Genomic DNA, 22,731 nt, shown 5'->3' on the forward strand with positions numbered 1-22,731 from the left:
TGCCATGGCTTTGGGGGGGCCTTCGGTTCGCCGCCGCGCCGCCTCCCCCCCCCCCCCCCCTTTCCCCGCTCCTTCCGCCTTCGGAACTTGCGAGGATTCGGCGCAGGGGGGTCCCGTTCTGCGTGAGGCGAGCGGAGCGGAGAGGTGCCGCCGAGGCCCGGTCAGCCCTGGCCGTGGCGGCGGCTGGGCCGGCTCCCGCGGTGTCCCTCATCCCCGGGCGGGGAGCTGCCCAGCGCCTCGCCAGGCGCCAGGCTGGGCCTCTGCCAGCAGCCCGGGAGCTGCCGTAATGGAGGGTTTCCACTTGCCGGCGTGGTGCAGCCCCGCGGGGTCCCCCTCCAGCCCGGCGGCGTGGCGATCGCTTCCTGCCCTGTTGCAGCCGCCCGGCCCCGTCTAGTCGCGGCGCTTTGCCCCGGGGCTCCTGCGAGGTGGCGAGCTGCCTCCTCTTACTGGCAGGACCTGCTGGCGAGCTGCCTCCGCTCTTACTGGCAGGACCTGCTGCGTCTTCTGCTTCGTCCAGTCCTTGGGTATCTGATTCACCTCTTCAAAGGGCTAGGAATGGCTCCTTGCGCCTCTTTCCTCTTGTAGTTCTTACAGGCTGCATCTGAGCACCCTCATCCGCTCCAACTGCTCAGCCCTGTTCTCTGCTGGGATCATCAGGCTCATCTCAGCCCCGGAGCCAAAGCTCTTGATTGTCTTCTGACACAGCCAGACTCTGCTAGCTTGCATCCTGCTGTTCAAACAACTTAACAGAGGTGAATCTGTGCTATATACAAAGTTTTAGGCAAATGCTGCAAATGCCTAGCTGATGACGAAATGTTAGGCAGGAAGCAAACGTACTACAGCAGCTACAGCAATGCGGTGTTGGAGCTGCTGTCTGCCAAGGCTGAACCAGAATGAGAAATTAAAATCTGTGTTCAGGCAAGGTTACTGCTTAGCTGCAGTAGCACAAAGTTGGAATTAATGGAGACTTCTGTTTTCATTTTATTGTTAAATGCTTGCGACCTTTCCCCCTAGAGGTTTTTTCTCATCCTTAAAAGAAAGTACGGTGTGTAAATGATTTCTGTGTCCCAAGGAATCTCTGAGGCTTTGTGGGGGGACACACAGTAGAAAAGCATGACTCGTCGTTGCTGGTGCTGCAGCGCTCTTCAGCGCATAGGGGCTTTGACAGTAGCTTTCAGGACAGCTCTGGGCAAGTCACTGGGAGGAGGCTGGGAAATAGTTGGAGTTATTCTAAGGAGCTTGGGAGTTTGCACAGCACGCTGGTATGAAGGAGGAAAAGGATATGGGTTGTGGCTGGAGCAATCTGAGAAGCAGCCATGCCTTGGGAAAAGTTCTGTGCTGACCTTTATGGGCGATCATTGTTAGTTTCTGCGTTAATACCACTGTAATACCCGGGGTGGGGGGGGAGAGTTTGGCCTTCACCCTGGGTCTGTGTGGGAAGAATACTTTGGGAGTGGTGTATCCTCTCCAAGTAATCCAGCACAGTTGCGTGGAAAGGCACGGAGTCACAGGAGTCAGCTTTTTCTGGATGCTTCTCCTTCCTGTGCAGCCTGAAACTGTATTCACTTCTGCTGCAAATCAGAGGGCACCTGCTGCATCGGGGCACTGGGGTGGCCCCTGGGACACTGCTGTACCTGTGCTTTTTCAGGATTTGGTTCTGCATGGTGTGCAACGAAGAGGAAACTGTTCTTGGTTTGTCACTGGATCTGTCTTTGTGGTAACAGAGATGGCTCTGGATTTCCCAGTGGAACAACTTAAGCTCCTTTTTTATCTTTTGGAAACTCAGGGGTAAAGTCAGAGGGAGGAAGTAGGCTAGGGAGAGATGCCTCATGCAAGCATGCTTTGGGGCAAGAAAAGGTAGCAGGAAACAGCAGAGCAAGGAGAAGTGAGACTATAAACCAGTGTAATTCCTGGTGGTAACCAGTGGGAGCTGCAGCAGTGTCGGAAACCATCAGTCTGCTTACAGCTGTGAAAGCCTCACCTTCCTTTTTGTCTAGAAGTAACAGGTTACTCCAAAATTACCCTCCTTCCTTTCCCAGTAACCAAGTCTTTCATTCTGCAGAGCCCTTTCCATTCCTATGAGCTTGCCTGGCTGTAAACAGCATGCTCTATGCTATGTAATGATGCAGGAAATCTTCTGTTGTAAACACCTTAACAGCAGGACACCAGGTAGTTTTATTGGCCGAACTAATCAGGCTGGCTAGAGTTAAACCTGCTCGGTTGTTTATTTGCACGTGTATGTAGCAAGCAGTTAGTACATTAGAGAGTGTAAATGAGTAACTTAAAAAAAAAATGACAGAATTGTGTTTGAGAAGGATTTGCCTTCCTAAATTACTAATTTGTGTATTTTTCTGGTAAAAGTTCCTGATTTGCCTCAATCTTTATAGCAGTCAGAAATTAATAATAAGTCCCTGCTAAAAGACTACAATTTGCACCACACGTGAAGCGGGAAAAATACAGCAATGCTAAGACTTTGCCCTTTTAATGTCTTTAATCTGAAGATCCCAGAAGTTTGGCTGTTAAGAATTCCACCAACTGACGGCCATCCTTGACTGTTACAGTTGGGCAATTCAGGTGTTTATGATGCCTGATCATAAGATGTTAAGAGATTTGTCCAAGGTCACAAGACAGTCTCTGTCAGACACGCACGGTGACCAGAAACATTTTAAGCTCTCGGGACAAAACCGGTGTCTTGCTCTGTGTGCAGTGCATAGCCAAGCTCTTACAGCAGTCAAAGTCCATCAGCTTTACTGTAGTGAAAAGAAAAATATATCCTATTGAGTAATAATAAAATTATACTGATCTCAAAAAACCCAAAACAAACAAGCACTGCTAACAGAACGAGTAACTGCTTCCATGTCTGACAAAGCACGTTCTTCTTACAGAAACAGTTAATGTCTCTGAATTTTTCATGAGCGGGAAACAGCTTTCTAGCCTGCTAGTTCTATTTTCATGATGATTTAAAAAGCAAACAAATGTTCCTGGGAAGAAGAATTGGCTCCATACAAGTTTAAAGGATTACTGAAAATGAGAAAAGCACAGGTAAGTTACTGCAGCTGATGGAGTAGCAGTAATTTTTCCTTCTTTCAGGAATTGCATGAGACCAGGAGTTGAAACCAGGGGCAGGCCCGGCTGGAGGGAGAGCAGAGGACAATCAGCCATGGAGAACAAGATCCAGTGCAGCCTTCGGAAGGACAGAGTACACAGAGCTGGCAATGGCCTCTTCTCCCCTTCGGTGAGCATCTCTTTACGTGAGTAATTCAACACACAGCAGGATTCAGCATAGAGGCAGCCTTTGCTCTTTGATCCCTACTGCACAGAGACTTAGATGCTAAATGTTTTGGGCAAACGGGAGAAATTCCTTCCCTTGTTTTGTTGTGCTGCCTCAGCCACCCCAGCGGCCTTACTTGTGTTTGCATTGCGGGGCCTTTAAGCTTTGTATGTTTTGCATTGCTCTGAACCAGCCTCTTCTTTGGCTCAGAGCCACTGTTTCTGCGCTGTCTCTGGCCCATGTTCCATCATGCCTGTTTACGGACAGTTGAGTCTCACACACTACACAGAACTTTTCGTTGCACCCTCTTTGCATGTGCTATTGCTGTGAGGAGAGCCAAAAGCCTTCTCCTTTACTCACCTGATACTGCAGTAAATGCACTCCAGGCCTCTCAGAAATGAGAATGGCTGTCTTGCAGTGAGCTCCAGGAGGGCTAGGTGGCAGTTACCAAGAAAGGTGTGGGGGGGCGGGCCGTGAAATGTGGCTGATACGGTGAGGAGCTGGGGAGCACAGCCAGCAAGTGGAGGAACTTCAAAGGAAGCAACTAAGTGCAAAGGGAATGGAGCCCAGAACAGGCAACCCCTGCCCCCCCCACCTGGCATCTTATATCTTAAACATAAGTCGCCTCAGGAAGCAGAGTTGATAAGCTAGAGCTTGGGAAACTCACTCCCAGTCAGGCCTGGCCCTGAGCCACCTCTCCTGGACCCGAGCCACCTCTCCTGGACCCGGCCTTTTCATTTACCTGTGTCTGCAGAGGCCGTGGAGGAGGTTTGGATGACCAGTCCTCCTTCAGTTTATGTACTGTGCACCCAGATCTCCTGGGCAGACCGCGATTGCTGAGTACGCTAACTGGGAGTAGAAGCAGCGGAACAGATATTTGTAGTTTTTCTGAAGGAGAGTATACTATGAGAAAAAAAAAATTAATAGTTCAGTGGGATTTTTCTTGAACATATAGTTAGTTACTCATTGCTATTTATAGCACTATCATTTGAATATCCCTAAAGATGCAGTTATTAGACTTTTTTTCATTACTGCTTTGAAGAACAAATCTGTACTTGTTGTAACAAGTCACATCACGGGAGATGTTATTCTACACTCTCCACCCACACAACCCTGGTATTTATTTTCATTTGAGAACTTGTGAAACATAGCAGCAGTCCACTGAAGAAACCACTGTTCCAAGACACAAAGGATGCACACCTATAAATCATGAACTTCAGTAGTGGGAAAGGAGTGTCATTGCTTTGAAACAGAACAGTCAGTAGCACTCTTCATCACTACAATAGGGTGGCTTTAGTTTTTAGTTCTGTGACTGACTACTCACATTCTATCTGTTCAGGTTTGTGTGTTCTCTATCTACCTTTCCTGCACAGATGGGCCTGAGGGGAGCGAAGAAAAATAAAAAGCATTTGACAGTGGCTGGTGACCAACGTGCAGTAGAAGTCAATCCTATAGTAGGACGTAAGGGACTGGATTTCACCCCATCTCATGCATGCGGGTGTTTGCGTCACTGTAGCAGCAGGTAACCCACAGCGGCCTGTGGTCACCTTCCCAGATGGCTCCAAGCCATTCCGGGGTCCCAGGACACACTCCCCTCTCTGCCCCCCCTCGCAGCAGCTCGCTGAGACAGACAGGACAGCTCTCTCCCTTAGCACCTGATGTGCCTTCTTCAGCCAGCCGCCTGCAGCTGTGACGCAGCCTGGGCCCAGGGTAATCCTAGCAGCGATGTTCACATTCAGAGGCATCGAGTTCACACGGTTCACGCCATGGTTTGCTCTAGTGGCAGCATCCCACCGGCCTGGGGAAAGGGCTTCAAATGTCAATGTTTGTGCGTGTTTCTTTGCAGTTTTTCAGTGTGCTTAAGAAAGTCTCCTATTACTGCAATTACAAGTTACTTCTGGCATATCTAAAATAGGATAATAAGTCCTCGCAATATTCATAAGTCAGAGGTATTTGGAAATATTTATGCCAGTCAGAGACAGCTTAATATTTAGGAATTAGCCACTCACATTATGGGTCAGTCTTACTGTCTGTGAGTAACAACTACTTTTCTCTTCCTCCTTGTACAGTTTTGCCCTTCTTAACCCTAGAACAGAATTTATACTCCTGCATCAAGAAAGTTCTGAATTTTGACTTTGCTTATTCTTTGTCCTTTGTAAGATATTTTAGGGGCACCAGCATCAGCTGGACAGCGATGTTGAAGCTATTTCCTAAGACAGAACTGCTTGCTCCAAGGGTGCAATTTTTTTCCCCGAAATATTTCTTTATGCAGTTGGAAAAACTATAACTAAAAATTCTTTCTCCATTCATTTCCTCACTGTGGCTACAGTATATTTTGTGATCTCAAGTAGCAGGGAAGCTCAACTGTCCAGAAGAGGAACTTCAAAAATCTTTTTAGCAGCAGTGATTTAGTATGTGTTGTTCAGGAAACATCTCCTGTACGGCTCCCTGCTTTAGTCAGTGCTGCTATTTCTGATTTAGGATTAATGATCGTTTCCTTTAAGGTAAAGAAAATAAATGTACTTTTCAAATGTAACAATTCAGGAACTGCTGCTCTTCCCTTCGTGCAGTCCCTACTGGCAACAGGAGCACTGCACTGAGTCACCTCGTCCGTACGCCCGCGCGTCTGTCTGTCCTTCCACCTGAGCCGGCCTAGCGGCATGTTTAGTGTGCAGGAACAATGAGATGTCTCAGAAGAAGTCGATGCACTCACGCTTTAATGTGTGTTTACATCCTTTCACGATTCACAAAGCCAGAATATAAGTACTTGTACATTTTTAATAGGAAAGTAATATATTCCTCTAAAAGAAAAATAGATTTGATTAATCATGTCATAAAACTTGCCTGACAGTTGAAACTTCAAGCTGCTGAGCTTTTCTAGCTTAAATAGACAAATTATACTGAAATGTTCTTTAAAGACCAAGCAGCTGTTTTATTAAAATATTAAATTTACATTTTAAAAAGAAATATTCCGATTTATTATTCAATTATGATAATCTTATTGAAGTGACATGAAATTCACAACAACGGGCTTCATTCTGTCCAATTCTGTCCTCAGTTACCCACAGGCACTCAGTTTTGCCGTTATTTAGCACTGTGCTAGATCACACACACACAAAGCAGCACAGTTCTGCAAAGACAAATCTGAGCCGCTGGATTTCCACTCGACTCTAACTTTCCCCAGAGAACATGGGATTTCAGGTCTGGGACAGATCTTGCTGTCCCAAGAAACAAAAAGGATTTCAGATACACCGACTTTGTCCCGCAGCACAAGTGAATGACCTTCAAACAACTTGAAGCAGGTTGAATTTACATTTTACTTCAAAAAAAAAAAAAAAAAAAAAGGGAAAGTACATACATGAGGGGAAAATGGGGTGAACAACAATTACCTGAAACCAGATTTCTACCATTTTTACCTACAGTTACCAACTGCGTTTCAATCAGCAGGGCTCTCGCCAGCTGTCGCACACTTGCTTACAAGATGAACAGGATTGTGGATCAAGGAAACATTTTCAAAGTTGAGGCCCAAATGGAAATAGTAAGATATCATACACAGTGTAAGTTTATAGTACACAGCATTTTTTTAAATGACATAACGCAACAGCAGGAAGGAGTAGTAGTAGTTAACAGTTACTAACACTAGAATAATCAAATTTATATGTTATACATATACAGCAACTAACTGCTTTACAAAAAAAGCAAAATAATACAATATATTGTCACATGTATTTACAGTGTAGTAAATATACTTTTCTGTCAAATTTTACACAAAAACTATTTACAGGTGAATATACTGCATTAAAAAAAAATTGTGGGACCAACACTAAAAGTGACTTTCTGTGGTAAGTTTGCTGCATAACAATAAGACGTGCTTCATAACATTTGAAAAAAAAATAACCTTAGAATGAAACAGAAAAAGCCCTAAAACCTACAACCCAGTTAGGAATAGAGCACTGGAACGCTCCAGGGTGCTCGGTCCACAATACTTACTGGAAACGTTTCCTGTTCTTGGAAACCTCATGCACATTGAAGCAGAAACATTGGCATAATTAACAGGTAGGTTATGCACTACTCAAATACTACTGAATTATCTTTAAGTCAGGGAAAATACAAACACAAACAAAATGTTAATCACCTTTACAGTACTTAACTGTAGTTAGTGCATAATGGATAACATGTTCTAAAACAGGGGTGTCAAACATACAGTCCCCGTGATGTAGTTATGTGGTCCACATGTTAAAACCGGCTTTTTCTGAATCTAAGTTTTCATTTCCAAGTACGCAGACTCCAGGGCTGCAGCAGCCCACGCGGCAGTGGCTGCCCGGTAGTCTGCAGGCTGCCTGACACAGCGACTCGAAGGTGGGAACTCTTGGATCTCTCTCCTGCTCGTTAGATCAGGCTTCAAGGCCACACCGTCACCAGCAACCACCTGCCCATCGCTATGAGCATAAACGGAGCAACGGGATGAGGAGGGAACGGACACGGGCTGGACTGGGAACAGAGCGGTGCTCAGAGGAGAGACTTGGGGCAGGATGGAGAATACTCCAAACAGGAGAACAAATAAAGGAGGATGTGAGAAGGAAAACAGGCAAAGTAACAGCAATGGCCATTACAGGGAGCAGGCTGTGATGAACGTGACAGTAAGGCACTGAACAACTAATTACTAACCAAAGGGTAATCGTTAAAGAAAGGCCATGTTTCCCCCCCTTGACCTAAGCACAAGCTTCCCAACTACCGGCCCTGGGAGATAACTTTCCTGTGTATCGGGGCGCCTGTGATCCCGAATTAAGCCTTGGCCATCAACTGTAATCACCCCCAGATTCAGCCCCCACCCCCTAAGGTGTTTGACACCCCTGCTCTAAGGCAGTTCAGGGTCTCCCACTGGGCCAGGCGGTGGAAACATTAAGTGACTCCCCCTCCTGCCAGGAAACAGAATAAATGAAATTTTGCTGACTTTATGAAGATACCATTTTTTTTTCAGCTGGGACTGAGCGCCTGGAGTAGTTCTAGTTCTCACATGAAAGGTAATTGTAATCACTGTCCTTGTTGGTTTCACATTATATGTATGGCAAAGAATGCATTAATTCTAGTTTAGGGACACTATTTTTTTATATAGGCAATGCAAAATATTGAAAGAGTGGTTCTTGAATGCACCCAGTCCAAACAAAACTGATTTGGTAATTCATCTGGAATTACTATTTCTGCTTCTGCTCATAGGAGAAACAAATGAAAGCTCGATTTTTCTAACAGCAAATTACCTTTACAGGAGATTCTTTTTACCTCCTGCCTACAAATCCTCAGGCTTCTACAAGTCATCCTCTTCACAAAACAGAAAGGGCTGGAATTAGCTTGATTCAGAACAGCCAAACGCAAACTGGCAGCACTGCTGCAGGCGGCCCTTCGCAATTGGATATATGAGATGAAACGATTTTTAAATCGGTGACCCCTGGTTTTACAGGCATCACAGCTGAGGACGTGGCACAAGTCACTGCTCTATTCCTACATTCTGTTCTGGCCTCACAATCCCTTTCAGAATTCAGTATCGCTCAGTAACCACATTTCTATTGCAGCTCTGAAGCGACCAAGAGTAAAAAAAATTTGGTTAATTGCACAAGTCTTTGTATTTTCCAACACATCTATTTCAAAACTGCTAATTCTCTGTTTTCCTCTTGTTTTGGCAAGCTATTTGCATATTAAGTTTGTGTTCATAGTTTTTCCAGGACTGTAAACAAATTAAAGAAATTAAATTGTTATTTTATGAATCAATACAATAAAGGTATTTTTATTTACATAAATGTTACATTGTTACTGTGTGGATACATGTGAATTATGTGCTATATCAATAAAATCGGAACGCTTAATTGTACCATTCTCTAATAATTTAGCTGTGGAGTTTGATTTACTGAAAGCCACTAACAAAATTGCACTAGAGGATTTTATTTTATATAGTGGATATACTTTTTCTCCTTTAAAGCCACTTACAGATGGTTAATGTCTAACAAAGAGCAGGGATCTGAACCCGGGAAGGTCAGCTGTTCCTCAGCAGGAGGGATCCTGAGCCCCAGATGAGCGCGAGGCCCTTTTCCCCGGCCTTCCCAGGTCAAACGCTCTGCACGTTTTCAGCCCCCTCGCACGTCCTCACCACAGCAGCACGTTCTCGGGCGTCCACCGCGGATACACGACTGGAGCTGACAAGTCTTTCCCAGTGGCAGCAGGTTCAGATTTGCGTGACCCCCAGGGACGAGCCCTTGCAAACTAAAACCCCTTGGAAGTTCTGCAAGACGGGTTTGATGGCAAACGTCTGTACTGATGCCAGGGATTGCACCGCGAACATTCAAACGTAACCGGGACTTGACACAGTGTCAGTTATTTTTAAATTCATGTACCTTAAGCAAACGTCACGGTTTTTGTATCACTGCTTGGGCAGCACAAAAGCAGCTTTGCCAAACACCATCTCCCAGAGCTGGAGGTGAAGTCGTTAACTTTTCCCCTCCGTACCCCAATCGTTATTCTGCCAGGAATCTCTTGAAGGTGCAGATTGCTGGGAAGGGCAAAACTAAAGTATACACTAAATGGAAGAGAGAAGCAATAAATCTTCAACACCGCTACAATGACAGTGTAATAGTCAGTTCTCGATAATTTTCTTTCCACTATACAACCCTTTTTAGTGCAGTTAAAGTACAGCAAAAAAAAAAAAAATTGCTTTGGAAAAAAGCCAGTTTGTCCAGTCTGGTCCATATACAGTCCAAGTATGTGAAGCTATGGTCTGGGGAATGAAAGAGACTCGTGCAGCCTCCTTGTCCTCTCAAATTTATTGCTAATTACTAGAAATTTAACCTAATCCACCACTTCTGGTTAAGGTCATTGAACTGCAGCTATCATAAGTTTCTTTTAAGTACGGTAAAAAAAAGTCCACAGCTAAAAATCTTATGGGTTTGAATTAAAACCAGGATTATAGTAACTTCCCCCAGCTCATGAAGCCACTACCTTGAGAAGTGCACAAACAGGATTAAGGGCGAACATTTTCCTTTGGAGGAGAAGCCAAGGAGGCCGGGAGCAGCAGCAGGGCAGAGCGGTCTGCGGGAATGGCTTTCGTGCCCGGACACAGGATGCTCTGCAGCATTAAAGAGCTCCACACCTCCTTCGGCTACAAAGTCCGTCAGGATCTACGTGAGCGGTTCTGCAACACTGGCTTAAACCAAAGACGGGAGAAAAGAAATGAAGGCATTAACATTCAGGCAACGTTTCAAGAGTTGATCATCTGGCAACACGGCTGACAGGATGGGAACTTTAAAAATTAAGTGCAGCATCACAACCGGTGGAGGGCCCTTTGCGAGAGGCCCACGCGTGTCAGTCACTTTCGGGGGGGGGGGAGGGGGAGGGGGGGAGGGAATGACAGAAAAAAAGAAAAAAAAGGAATTATAAAGAAAGAGTCACACAATCTTTTTGATGCTGTGACGTTTGAAACTGCCAGCACTTCGCTGCTTTTGCACTTGGCTTGCGGAGCCGTGGCGCATCCTCCCGCTGTTGGCGTGGCCGGCGGTGGGCGAGAGCTCCACGTTCTCCTTGTCGATCCCTGCGGACGGAGAACGCGCGTTAAACCCCGCGGGGCGCGGATGCGCGGGAGAGGCCGCCAGGGGGCGCCCTCCGGCAACGCGGCTCCGGCCTCCCGGGGCGCGAGGGGCGGGGCGCGAGGGGCGGGGGCGGGGCCAGCGGCCGGGGCGCGAATCCCGCGGGGGGGCGGGGGGGCGGGAGCCGCTCGACGCGGCTGAAACCCCAACCGCACGCTCCTCGCAGCAGCTCAGCCCGGGAGGCAGGCAGCCCCCACGCAGCCCCCACGCAGCCCCCACGCAGCCGCTCACTCGTTCCCTCCCATCCCCAGTGGGGCAGAGAGGGGAGGAAGAGTAAAAAAAGCAAGAAAACCTGGGATGGAGATGAAAAAAACCCTGTCTAGTGAGGGATCAGTGGAAGGAGAAAAGAATAAAAAAAGCAAAACAAACCACACGATGCAATCGCTCACGGGTAGACCAGTGCCCAGCCAGTCCCGGTCGCCCCCCGCACGCCCCGTCCCCCACTCATCGCCATTCCCGGGGCCGAGCGTGGATCAGAGCGGGCTCTGCCCCGCTAACGCTGCCCTGGCTCAGAGCTGGCCCTGCCCGGCGCTGCGTTGCTCACAAATCCACCCGCAGCCCCAAGCCAGCCGCCACGAAGAAAATGAGCTCTACCCCAGCCAGGCCGGTACGCTATTTTAGCCCAACATAATACAATCTCGCTGTCCAGGACGTCTCACAAATGACAAATCTGAGACAGCTATTTCATCACAGCACTGTAGCATGAAAAATATTGTCTTCAGGACCAGACGCGTGGCCCCGTGTTCAGGGAGAGCCCAGACTTCGACCAGATAAACACCTCCACGTGCTGAGGTGCGATGCCTGCTCACCCCGATCGACGCGCTCACCTACACACAGCTCAGCACGTTTCAACAGGACTCATTCAAATAATCCCCCCCCCCCCCCCCAGCTGCAGATTGAATTTGATGTTAGTTTAATCTGTCTCCAACAATAAAAGACAAAATACTTCGACCTATGGGCGCCGGCCGATCTGTTTCAATCTATGGCACTTTCCTACAACCGCGTGAGAGCAGACGGGTATGAGCCGCTCTCAGAGTTCACCTAGCCAGCTCTTCAACAGAAACAGGAATTTCATTTAATATGGGAAATAGCATCCATAAACACTCACACGCAGGTGAAGGGTTCCCCTCCACCCACAAAGCATTCGTACCAGTCTCTGCACCCACTGAAAACACAATAAAAGCCTTCCAGGCCACAAGGCCCTTTCTGACTCTGCCTTTGAGAAGACTGAGCAAATCAAAGAGTTTTGACTCGAGTGCCTTCTGGCTTTTGCGTTTTCGAGCCGGCAGGAGTGACAGACTGTCGAATCTGTGGGCTCCTTCCAGCCAAAAATCAACGACTGCTACTAAACAGGGGAACGGCAGAGCGAGGACGATTCATTCCTGAACTCGCAGAATTCCGCTGCAACGGCAGAGGCTGATTCTTGCTACCAGAGCAGATCCGTGTGTATTCAAGTACCTAAAATTCCCCTCAATGCTGCATCTTGGCTCACAAATAAACACCAGTAAAAACACATGACGTACAAATCAATGTTTGGAGGACTCTGCCTCGCTGCCAGGAGGCAGGAAAGGCTTAGCTGGCTTATTTTGCTTGGAGCAGAAGTAGGGCTGATGCAGGTATTCATTCACCCGAAGAGTTAAGTGCCAACATGTAGACACCAATTACAATGATTTAAACACTGGCAAAATGAGAGTGGGGAAAAAAGAAGAAGAAATCAACAATTAACTTTTAACACAGACAACTAAAGAAGCAGTCTTCTAAGCAGGGTGTTCACAGGAAACACACACCGAACGGGTGAGTCTGGAAATCCTTACGAGAACTGCTACTGCCTGAGTTCAGCTCCGCCAAAGGCAGGAGGCGGCTTACGGAGTGCAAGATGAGGACGAAACCAGACAGGCTTTACACCCAAGTGCATAATCTTTTCTGAGAAGCTCTGGATGTTCTCTGCAGGGCAAGGTAACTCTCATGTTTTGCTAAAAGAATCACATCAAACAAACCTCAAAAATGAGCTGCTTTAGTGTAAACGCCGTGCTGACGCGATGGCAGCCCTGGGTTATGCGGTTACTCAACCAGCTTTGGACACAGCAGCTGAAGGTATAAAAAGCTGAGACCTGTGTTTAATGCAGACATGCTTCTAATCAATTATTACTTTTATGCTGATGCTATTATGAGTTAATCATTCCTGTAGCAATATCTTGGTGTAGCTGTCACGTTATTTCTGCAACAAAACGAGTACGTTTGACGTGTGTTTAACAACACTCTCAACACTTAGAGTACGTGTGCAGCATTGGAATGAATAGCTGGAAGGGTGTTTTATGCAAGAGGCTAAAAGTACAATCAGCCACAAAAATTAGGATGTCTGACAGTAAATAAAAGGGTTAGAACAAAATCCTGTTACTGTAAATGACATCTCCCACAGTTAGGTCTCAGTCCTATAAGAAATTAATTCTCATTGGCATTAGCAATAAAGAATGCTCTCCACATTTCACACACGTATAGGGACAATTTCAAAACTCCAACCAGAAGGTGGCTGCAGGCTACATCGTCCTTCCTCTCCTTGCGTGGGCGTGAGCGTACAAAACCCACAAACTACGATGAGAATAGGAAGCAACCCACAAGTGTGAGCAAAAAAAAAAATCTCTTCTGCAGCTATTTCTTATTTCTCCATACAGAAGGAGAAATCAAGCGGTGTTGAGTACCCGTTTTACTGAGCTGCTCTCTGCTGCAATTTAGTCCAAAGGGCTTGTGCCTGTCTTCCGGTGGTGTGTAATTGAAGTTAAAGCTGACGTCTTGTGAATGTAAAGAGCCCACATGAAATAGTTCTTCATTTTAGCTTAACACCCGCAGCAGAGTGATTTCACATACCAAGCATCCACTTCTCCCTTAGCGAATTTATCTTATTCTTAAGGATGTGATCGACTTTCTTTGCCTGCTCTATCGTCAGATATTATTAGCATCACACCAGAAAAGCAACAGCTTAGCACTTACACTGAAGCCATTCCCGTGTCAAAAGGGTCAGTAAACCACTCGTCATGCTACAAGCCCAACCCTGAAGCAGATCAAGCAGCATTTCGTGCAAATATGATGAAAGTAGAGTGTACCTTAATGAGGAAGCTGCATGAAAACTGCAGATTTAGAGCAAGGCAGAGAAGCTTCACAGACACAGAATGAAAGAAAAAACGTAAGTGAATAATGTCCATGACAAGGGGAAGGGAAAGGAGAAGACATGATGACAGACAAAACATTTATAAACAATGATCTCATCAAGTTGTTTCCAGATGCAAGAAAAGAATTTCAGGTATCTGCAACTTAATGTATTTGTCACCGTAACAATAAACTCACTTGGCTGAAACTGTTTCTTTAGCTCAGTGTGATGAAGTAACTCAGTGCTGCTAAATACTTGATTTTCTTGTTCAGTAGTTCTCAAATCAGAGTAAGTGGATGATAGATCCGCATCCCTTGTTAGTCCCACAGTTGCCTTGCTGTTTCAATAAATCTTGTGGCTCGCCTTCATATTCTGTAATTCTTTCACCACTGATTTTTATCTTGGCAGATATTAGGTCTTTCACTGCTCACTCCCTCACCCTTGTCTCTACAGTGTAAACACATACAGCAATGCCAGCGCCATCGCACACCTCTAGGCACAGCTATGAGAGCGCAAAATTCATGTATGCAGCTATGCAGCTCTATGAAGTGCCAGAAAACTAATTAAATCTTTAATACAATTAAACAGGTTAAAAAGCAAAGCATGCTTTATGCAAAGTTGCATTGGTTGACATACCAGTTTAAACTAGTGAAATTGTACTTTAATTAAAGTGGAGCAATGTAATAAACGTGGGATGAAGGAGCCAAATGAAAAGCTCCGTGATCCGACCTGGTCCAGTTTGAGAAAGCTGGAGATCCCCTGATCAAGCCCCAAGTCTTTGTATTCAAATTGCTAGAATGAAGCGAGAACGCTCAAGGAAATAGGCAAGACACTAATAAATAGTAAGAGATGATGGGAAAATACTACTCAGATTAAACATTAGGCACAAGGCTTTCATAAAGTAGTAATCACTTAGGGCTGTTTCACACTGGCTGGAAACACCTACAAAGGCTGATTCTTTATAAAGATGCCTCCAGTCTGGTTACACAAAGATGGAACCATTAGTGATCTCCTGGCCTTCGTACCGGTCTTCTAAAATTTGATTTCCAAGCAAACCACGCACAGAGTGTCACAAATGCATTATTTACAACTCACTAGTCTCCTGAACAAGTTCGCTAGTTCCTAACGCCATTTGTGGAGATGGGGGGTTCTCCAGCGTTTGATAAAAGCCATCTGTCTGCAGAACACTTGAAAGAAATTTTTGACGAGCTGATTAATTCCTTCTTCTTAGCTAACAAAGGAAGAAGGAATAGAAAGCGAGGTGTAAGGAAGGAAGACATTTACATAGAAAAATGCTTTTTTTTTGCTAGTAGAGGGCCTAATCCTGCATCATCACGTCATCCTTGTAAAAAGAGCTGTTGGAGTCGCCACCAGTGCTCCATTCTAAAGGGAAAGATGCTGCCCATAATGCACTCACTTTCACACTGACAGCAAGGTCTAATTTTCTTTCCCCTGTAATTTTATCCTTCTCCCTGTTCCAATATCACAGATAATTCTCAGCTGTATATTAAATAAGAAAGTTTCTATCAAGCCACTTTCCTTTTCCATAATCTTGGTTGTTACCTGCACCTGCAGTCTTTTAGGAGTTTTTATACAGAAATATTTCTATATACAGGAAGAACTGCATGACAATATAATACAGCGGCTGTACTATATATTCATAACATATAGTGGACATTTGTTAAGTACAACAGCAGCCTGAAAACTTCTTCAAACTCAACTTTTCCCTGTTCTAACTACTCAAATCAAATGGGGTTCCAGGATGCAGCCAGTGAGTCCCTTTCAGGCCAGCGCTCCTTTGCTTGTTCTGGGCAGGAACACAGACCAAGGAAACAACGGCAACAGCTTTTGGGCTAAAAGCGCTATGAATGAAGTAGCAGAGAGATGGGTAACAACTGTGAAAAACATGCTTCGCACACTTGGGCCAACATTATTTAATGTAATAAATCATCTTGAATTGGCAGGAAACTGGAAAGCAAATCCTGGTTTGAGTCTATTTAGACTGACAGGCGTCTTAAAATATACTTCTACAACACAGCATCAGTATATCAAGAAGGTGATCCCCCCCCAAATTTGAACAATTTAAGTTGGCTTCTCATCCTGGAAAAAAAGCAAGTTGTAATCACTTTTCACTGCATGAAATAAAAAAAAGAAATCACTATTCCCAGATTATCATATTGAACAAAAAACCATGCACAGCATCTGTGAGCAAACTGATCATCTGGAAGACCAGGTTTCTTGACTAGAGCCAAGTACAGCTAAGCTGAGCTTATTCCAGGGCTAGCAGAAACCAGGGAGCATGAGGAGAGTGAAAACCACCACCACACCTCTGTAAATGTCATACCTAAACACAAGTGGTTTCTATCTTTCCGTCAAGGTTAGAAACAAAGCAGAAATAGAAGGCTGATTAACTTCAGTGTTCTGAACTGCAGTAGTTAAATCATCATTTAAGAAACATCACACAGTATCGTTTTTATGACAAAGAGTAAAGAATTTCCTCAATATATGAGACACTAATCCAGAATTACTTCAGGAAGAGTCTTCATGCAGATTTCTTTGACATGAATTCCATTTTCTTCCTGTATTTAATTTCCTCTAGCTTATGCTTCATCTGCCATACTGAATAATTTTTACTCTTTTTTCATTTTTCACTCTGAAAATCTATGCTGTTAAATTTAACCTCTGCATCTCCCTGCAGTTCCCTTCTCCGGAAGCCAGAAGGAATTTAGTGGTTTTATCCATTTACTGCCTTTGATGACTGTTCTTTTCTTGAACGCCTTTGTGTTATCAACAGCATATTTCTGGCAATACAATAGTCTGAACTGACCCAGTATTCCAGACATATCTACACAAACACTTTTTTTCTTCAGGGCAGAGTACGACCTCCGTATGACGCTGCCTAGATGAGCACTGCCCTAAAATCATACAGTCAAGTGAAACTGAGTCAGCCCAGACACACTCTTCCACGGCACAGTTCTGGGTTGTTTTTTCCTAATACGTGCTACCTTGTAGCACCCAGGCTGGTATTATTCTCCTTGCAAAATATCATGACTATGTATTTATATTTATGAATTTTCAAGGCCCCACTGCTGCATATGTTCCATATTAAGATGCAGCTGTTATTCGTTCTGATGCACTTCGTGCTATTTCCTTCACGTATAACGACTTGGAAGACAGCCTTTGTGCTGGACAAAATCCAACATCTGAAGTACCAGTGTAACGGCTTAGTAAACAGCTTAATATTCATTTGACTCAAGAATGCAATGATGTTTGATGCATAAACACATCCGAAGAGAAAGCGAGGCTGAGCGTTTGTCTACAAAAGCAGTGAAGTCAATACATTTCCCTTACCTATGTAGTACCTATGTAGTACCAGAACAGGTACTGACCTGGGGAGTGCTGGGAAGTCGCAAGCGAGGTCATGGAATTGGAAAGGTTAAGGTTAGCAGTGATGCTGAGCTGGCTCTGCACTGCAGGAGGGTACGGAGATGTGGGTGTCAGGAGAGATTCTTCACTGGTTTCCTCATCAATTCCAGGCAAATACGTGTCAATCAAGGCATCAAGAAACTTCACTATGAGCTCAGCATAGTCTGGGATTTGTGTTTGCTGTGGGTGATGGGGGGGGGGGGGGAAGAGGAAAAAAAAGAAGAGATTGATTCTTTTCTTTCTACTTTTTGGTCATTACGAGCTTTGCCCCAGAACTCACTCTAACATCACACACCACTTTTGCCTGAAAGTTTTAAAAAGCATTTGATGTATCTGTAAAAACTGATCAGTGGTCTTTTCCAGATTAATCTAAATGCACACATTAAAGACCACTTGTAGGTGTAATTTCAGCAGTGCGTGGAAGCACAAGGTCAGAAAAGAGGGGCCACGGAGTGAACTGCCACAGCTGCCCGCACCTAACGCGTTACGAACGGCAGCGCTGTGTGCCCGAAGCCTCGCACCCGGGACGCTGCCTGCTCCACTCAGCTCGTTCTTGTTACGCCGGCCAGAGGGAACGAATGGCAGTACAGATGTCAGTGCTCTGTTTATTCGTTCTGTGGTAAGATCAAATTTAACCCTATGGCATCATTCTTATCAAATTCATCTCTCACACTGTAAGATACACGCAATAAACTAAAGACTTGCTGAATGCTGCTGCACATCCAGGGCCCCTTAGTGAACCTAAAAGTAAAAAGGTGCATTTACACACCCCACTGATTTTACCCAACTCTGGCAATTTGGCCTTACTGGGTCTATCAAAATACCTGATGCAGGCCTGAAAAGAGTTTTAGCTATAGAAGTGAGCTGCATATTACTAACTTGCTCAGAAAAATTCTACGTCTTGTCATTTATCTGCACCTTTCCCGGAGCACCAATGTGCTTTATAAAGAAAACGAAGGCAAAACACTCATGCAGTTATATAGAGTGTACTGTTCTTACCTTAGAAAACGGGCCAGCAAACCTCCATAACCCATTAAATCCAAAACCTACATCAACAAATTGAATGTTACCACAAAACCACAGTTCTCAACCGACAGAAAACGACAAGAAAGTACACGTAGTACACCACTTGGGTTTACTTAGGCATGGAAATCAAGTATTTTGATTTGGAGATGCAACACTAAGTTCTGTCCAAACCACGTATAACAAAATTAAGGCATTTTAATTTGTATATGAAATACGTAAGTTGTGAAAACCTCAAAACCTGAGAACCGTCATACAAGAAATTCCTGATGATCATTGAAAAGGTAAATTTAGCATGTGAATACACATCTCATTTTAAAAGTTATGTCAACAGCTAAGTTTTTCTTAACTGTCCTCTGTTCCTTATGGATCTTCCTGGAAAGTTTTTGATTAAGGACCATAAAAAACTATTTAGGTTTTTTAAGTGTTCAAGTGTCACATGAAAGTGAGCTTGGACACTGAAAAACAAACATTACTCTGTGGAATTTACCAATAATTAAATCAACTCCTAACTTACAAGGTTAACTTAAAACCCATCCTTTATCACCACCCTTCAGGTTCTGTATTTCTTTAGATTGGTTGGTGGAAACAGAATACTGAGTTGCAACTTCTTTTTACTCACGTAGATGGTGCAATACTTTTACTATCTGGCGCACAACTGCAGCAAGCAGTTTCAATATTCACGTCAGTAGGGATTTTTAATATGAGAACTCTTATTTTCTCTAGGATATATGAGTTGGACAGATGCCACACAAGTCTGACTATTCTATTAGGGCTGCAATTCTGAAACATTTTCAGTAATAAATCTAACTTAAAATACAGCAGGTTTTTAAAAAAGGGAAAGATATTTACTCTGTAGATAAGAAGTTTGGTATTGGGGTGGAGACTCTTCATGGTAGACAACACTCTGAACAATCCCATGAATTGGATTCAACAAATTTGGATCCTGGCACAGCGATAAAAGGGTATTGATCTTGGAATCCAATAAGTTATGCCTGAAGAAAAGAGAAGTGGCTTATTTTTTGTTCATTAAATGAATCTGCAGTTCCCAACCGACGTTAGCAAATAGCAGTTAAGGTGAGATTTTCAAAATCCCAGTGATTTTAGAAGTAGAACACAATTCCTCTATGTGTTCAGTGAGGACTCCAACGATGTGTAACACTTTCAAAAAATTGTACTAACAATACAACCCATTAAAGCATTTACCCAGCACTTTGAATTGCAAATATTTTAATTACTTTCCACTAAAAATTATTCACTGGATCTGTGTACATGTCAGAGCTGGAATTTCAAAGCAGCTTTTTAAACTTGTGGGAGTACTGTCTCATTTGAGCTCTCTTGCAGTTCTCATGCATGGGGTTTTTAATACAAACACCAGTTACTTACAGTTGTGGTTTCAATACTTCACAGCACTTGTATGTACTTTGACCATTACTTTATAAAACCAGAAAAGGGTAGTGTTATTTTTAAATCATGCTCAGGTCAGTTTTAAAAGTTTACTCATCTTAATTTCTGATAGTTGGGTTTCCCTTACATATATTGACTCCAGCGAACACTACTTTTAACAGATACCTAAAGAAATACATCCAAAGAGTATCTTGAACTATGCTTTAAATCAGTTTTGATACACAACTGGGGCACTAATTCAAAAACCTGAGTCTGACTAGGTGAAAATAGTTATTTAAGAGACAGTATATGTTGACTTGTATAGAAAGGTACATGAACACATTAAAATGTGATTTGAATCTCCACGGTATCAATTAAGCGATAAAGCCATGCTAAGTCGCTAGTCAGAGCGATGGCAGGAACGATGCTGAAAGCTTTTGGAAGAAGCTGGTGGCTGTACAGACAGGCTCCCTAGCAACAGTGCAGAGCTCTCCCACGCTCTGCCAACCTGCCTGAAAATCTGAGGCTGACAAGCGCTTTTGAGGACCATCTGTAGCCACGGTAGCTGAGGGTGCCTATTTTAGTACGAACATTATATTCATTTAACGTAGGGGAAAAGGGACAACTCTCAAATTGCTAAGACATTTGTCTCCACGAGCCACGGACAGATTGCAGGTACTAACCTACAAATGAGTATCTCTCTCACACTTGTCCTGGCCCAGAGACCGTTTAAAGGAAGGGCCAAGTACCGAGTCATCACAAACAGAGTTTTAGATACTTACACAACAGGAAAGACCTTTGGGAAGACAACACTGGCTTCTGCTAAATACTCATACAGAATCCGCTGGTCAAACTCATCAGTAGTGTACTTCACTAATGTTGCCTGTCATAACGTAAAGGATTAAATTAGCATGCTTCTAATTTAATTTAATTTGAGTAGTTATAGGCTTTTGTTGTTGTAGTTTAAGGTTTTAGAGTTTCCAAATAGCAGAAAGCAGCATTACAAAAGATTAATTTATGTCCTCTTTGGACATGGAATCAAGTTATTTTATGTGTACGTGGGAAACAATAAAAACAGTTGGTAATAGCTTCTATTTTGGCAAAAAATTTAGTTTTTGACAAAAGTGGGCAACTGAGTCTTTCTGAATTATATCTGGAATGGTAACTGTATTAGTACATCTGAAGAAAGCACTATCATACTGTACCTACATCACTAGTTAATAATTTTTAAACTGAATTATGCTGAATTCCAACAATTTTCACTTCTTAAATTTTTAGTATAATATATTAATATCCTTTTGTTATATAAAATTAGTTTGTAATAAAGATCTGCCAGGAAAAGGGGACAATTGTTGGACATGTTCTACAAAACAATACAGAATAATGAAAATTCAGTATTTGCTCTCCAAGAGCATTTAAATACATTTCTAAAAGTGATTCCTAGGAAGTCTGAAGAACGGCAACAAAGAATAGACTTGCACATCACAAGTGATTCCGATCCATATGAATTTAGAAACGCTGCAAGGAACACGTGTGATTCTTTGGAAGAGAAAAGAATATCAGAAAACGACAGACAACACAGAAAGAAAGCTTACAAGAACTGTAAGCAGCAGGGCTTGGATTTTTGGGTCAGTCAGAACTTCTTCATCTAGGAGGACATTTGACTCAGAAACAGAAACTTTTCGAAGATGTGGGTGTTGCTGCGGTGATATTCTCTGGGTTTCTGCCAGATAAAAAAAAGCAACTCATCCAAAGCAAAATAAACCCAAATCAAAATAGAATTAGCTCTTGCACAACAAATTCAGTCATATGCAAACTTCAGAGTTCACCAGCCTTTTCATAAAGTATAAAAGCAACAACTATGCTGTAATACTGGCAGCGCTGGACCATTACATGGATGTATTATCAAATGGTAAACAAGAACCCCAATTTCCTGTTCAGTGAAATACAGGCCCAGGGGTGGTAAGTACCGTGTTCAGGGTCAGGCAGCAGACTGACATCAGATACACCAGAAGAACCCTGGTCTTGCATTGCAATTGGGGATGGGGGCACAGGAAGCAGATGTGGGAGAAGATGAAGAGAGGCATTCTAGGCATTAGGTCGTGTTCCATCTCCTGCAGAAATTTGCAGCTAGGGCTTATTAACTTATAAAAAGCCAAATTTTATTTATTTTGTTGCACTCCTGTATGCTGTACTTTATAGCTGCCCCTTATTCTGCATCTGCAAACTGAGCAACTCAAATTCAAACCTCAGTTGCCAGTGATATGGAAGACTCTACTCTCCAGAAGCCACTGTTAAGAAAGATATTTCTCCCTTACCGTGTAGTAACCTAGGCAAATAAACATTGAATTTAGAAAGAATCCTTTGTATATACATACAAAGCATTTATGATTAGTATTAGTCTTAAAATGTTAGTCCTGTTTCTCACCCATTTCATAATCATTTTCGGCTACTCTCCTCATTTTGGGAGGCGTTGTGATTCCAGATTCCATGTCTTGCCTTTTAGGAGCCTTTGTGTCCGATATCAAATGGTCAAAACTTTTCCTTGTACCTAAAAACAATTTATCAGGCAATTAAAAACATTAAACCTAAATCCATATTCTAACTATTTCTGATTTTCTGGCCAAGCTACTCTCCTATCTACAACGTATTGATAGGAATCTGGGCACATCTTCACCATTTTCAGGGATGGTAAGAGAAAATACGATCACACCATGCCGCTCTCCATCACAGTTTCCAAAATGCTTCACAATACATATGAGAAAAGCATGCAATTTATTCAAATATGTAAGCTGTGGGCATGCTATGATTTCCTGGTCAACACATCACATCGAATCAACATGCCAAAA

General features: G+C 43.7%; 1 protein-coding gene and 1 long non-coding RNA gene across 4 annotated transcripts in view; one reads left to right on the forward strand and one right to left on the reverse strand.

Moving 5' to 3' along the window:
• On the forward strand, positions 1-9,135 carry LOC129214967 (uncharacterized). Its single transcript, XR_008579863.1, has 3 exons — positions 1-752; positions 3,091-3,235; positions 6,694-9,135. It is a non-coding gene; the product is annotated as an uncharacterized LOC129214967 (long non-coding RNA).
• Positions 6,570-22,731, reverse strand: part of NF1 (neurofibromin 1) — a 101,854-nt gene continuing 85,692 nt past the window's right edge. For all 3 annotated transcript variants that reach the window (XM_054847340.1, XM_054847339.1, XM_054847341.1), the window contains 7 exons: positions 22,311-22,433; positions 21,478-21,605; positions 20,665-20,765; positions 19,349-19,491; positions 18,473-18,519; positions 17,437-17,653; positions 6,570-10,847 (listed from right to left, as the gene is read on the reverse strand). In XM_054847340.1, coding sequence (XP_054703315.1) covers positions 10,705-10,847; positions 17,437-17,653; positions 18,473-18,519; positions 19,349-19,491; positions 20,665-20,765; positions 21,478-21,605; positions 22,311-22,433 — 902 coding nt within the window. In that variant the 3' untranslated portion in view covers positions 6,570-10,704. The remainder of the gene's footprint in view (positions 10,848-17,436; positions 17,654-18,472; positions 18,520-19,348; positions 19,492-20,664; positions 20,766-21,477; positions 21,606-22,310; positions 22,434-22,731) is intronic.

The sequence above is a fragment of the Grus americana genome, chromosome 19 (genome assembly GCF_028858705.1).
Source record: "Grus americana isolate bGruAme1 chromosome 19, bGruAme1.mat, whole genome shotgun sequence".
NCBI classification, from domain to species: domain Eukaryota; kingdom Metazoa; phylum Chordata; class Aves; order Gruiformes; family Gruidae; genus Grus; species Grus americana.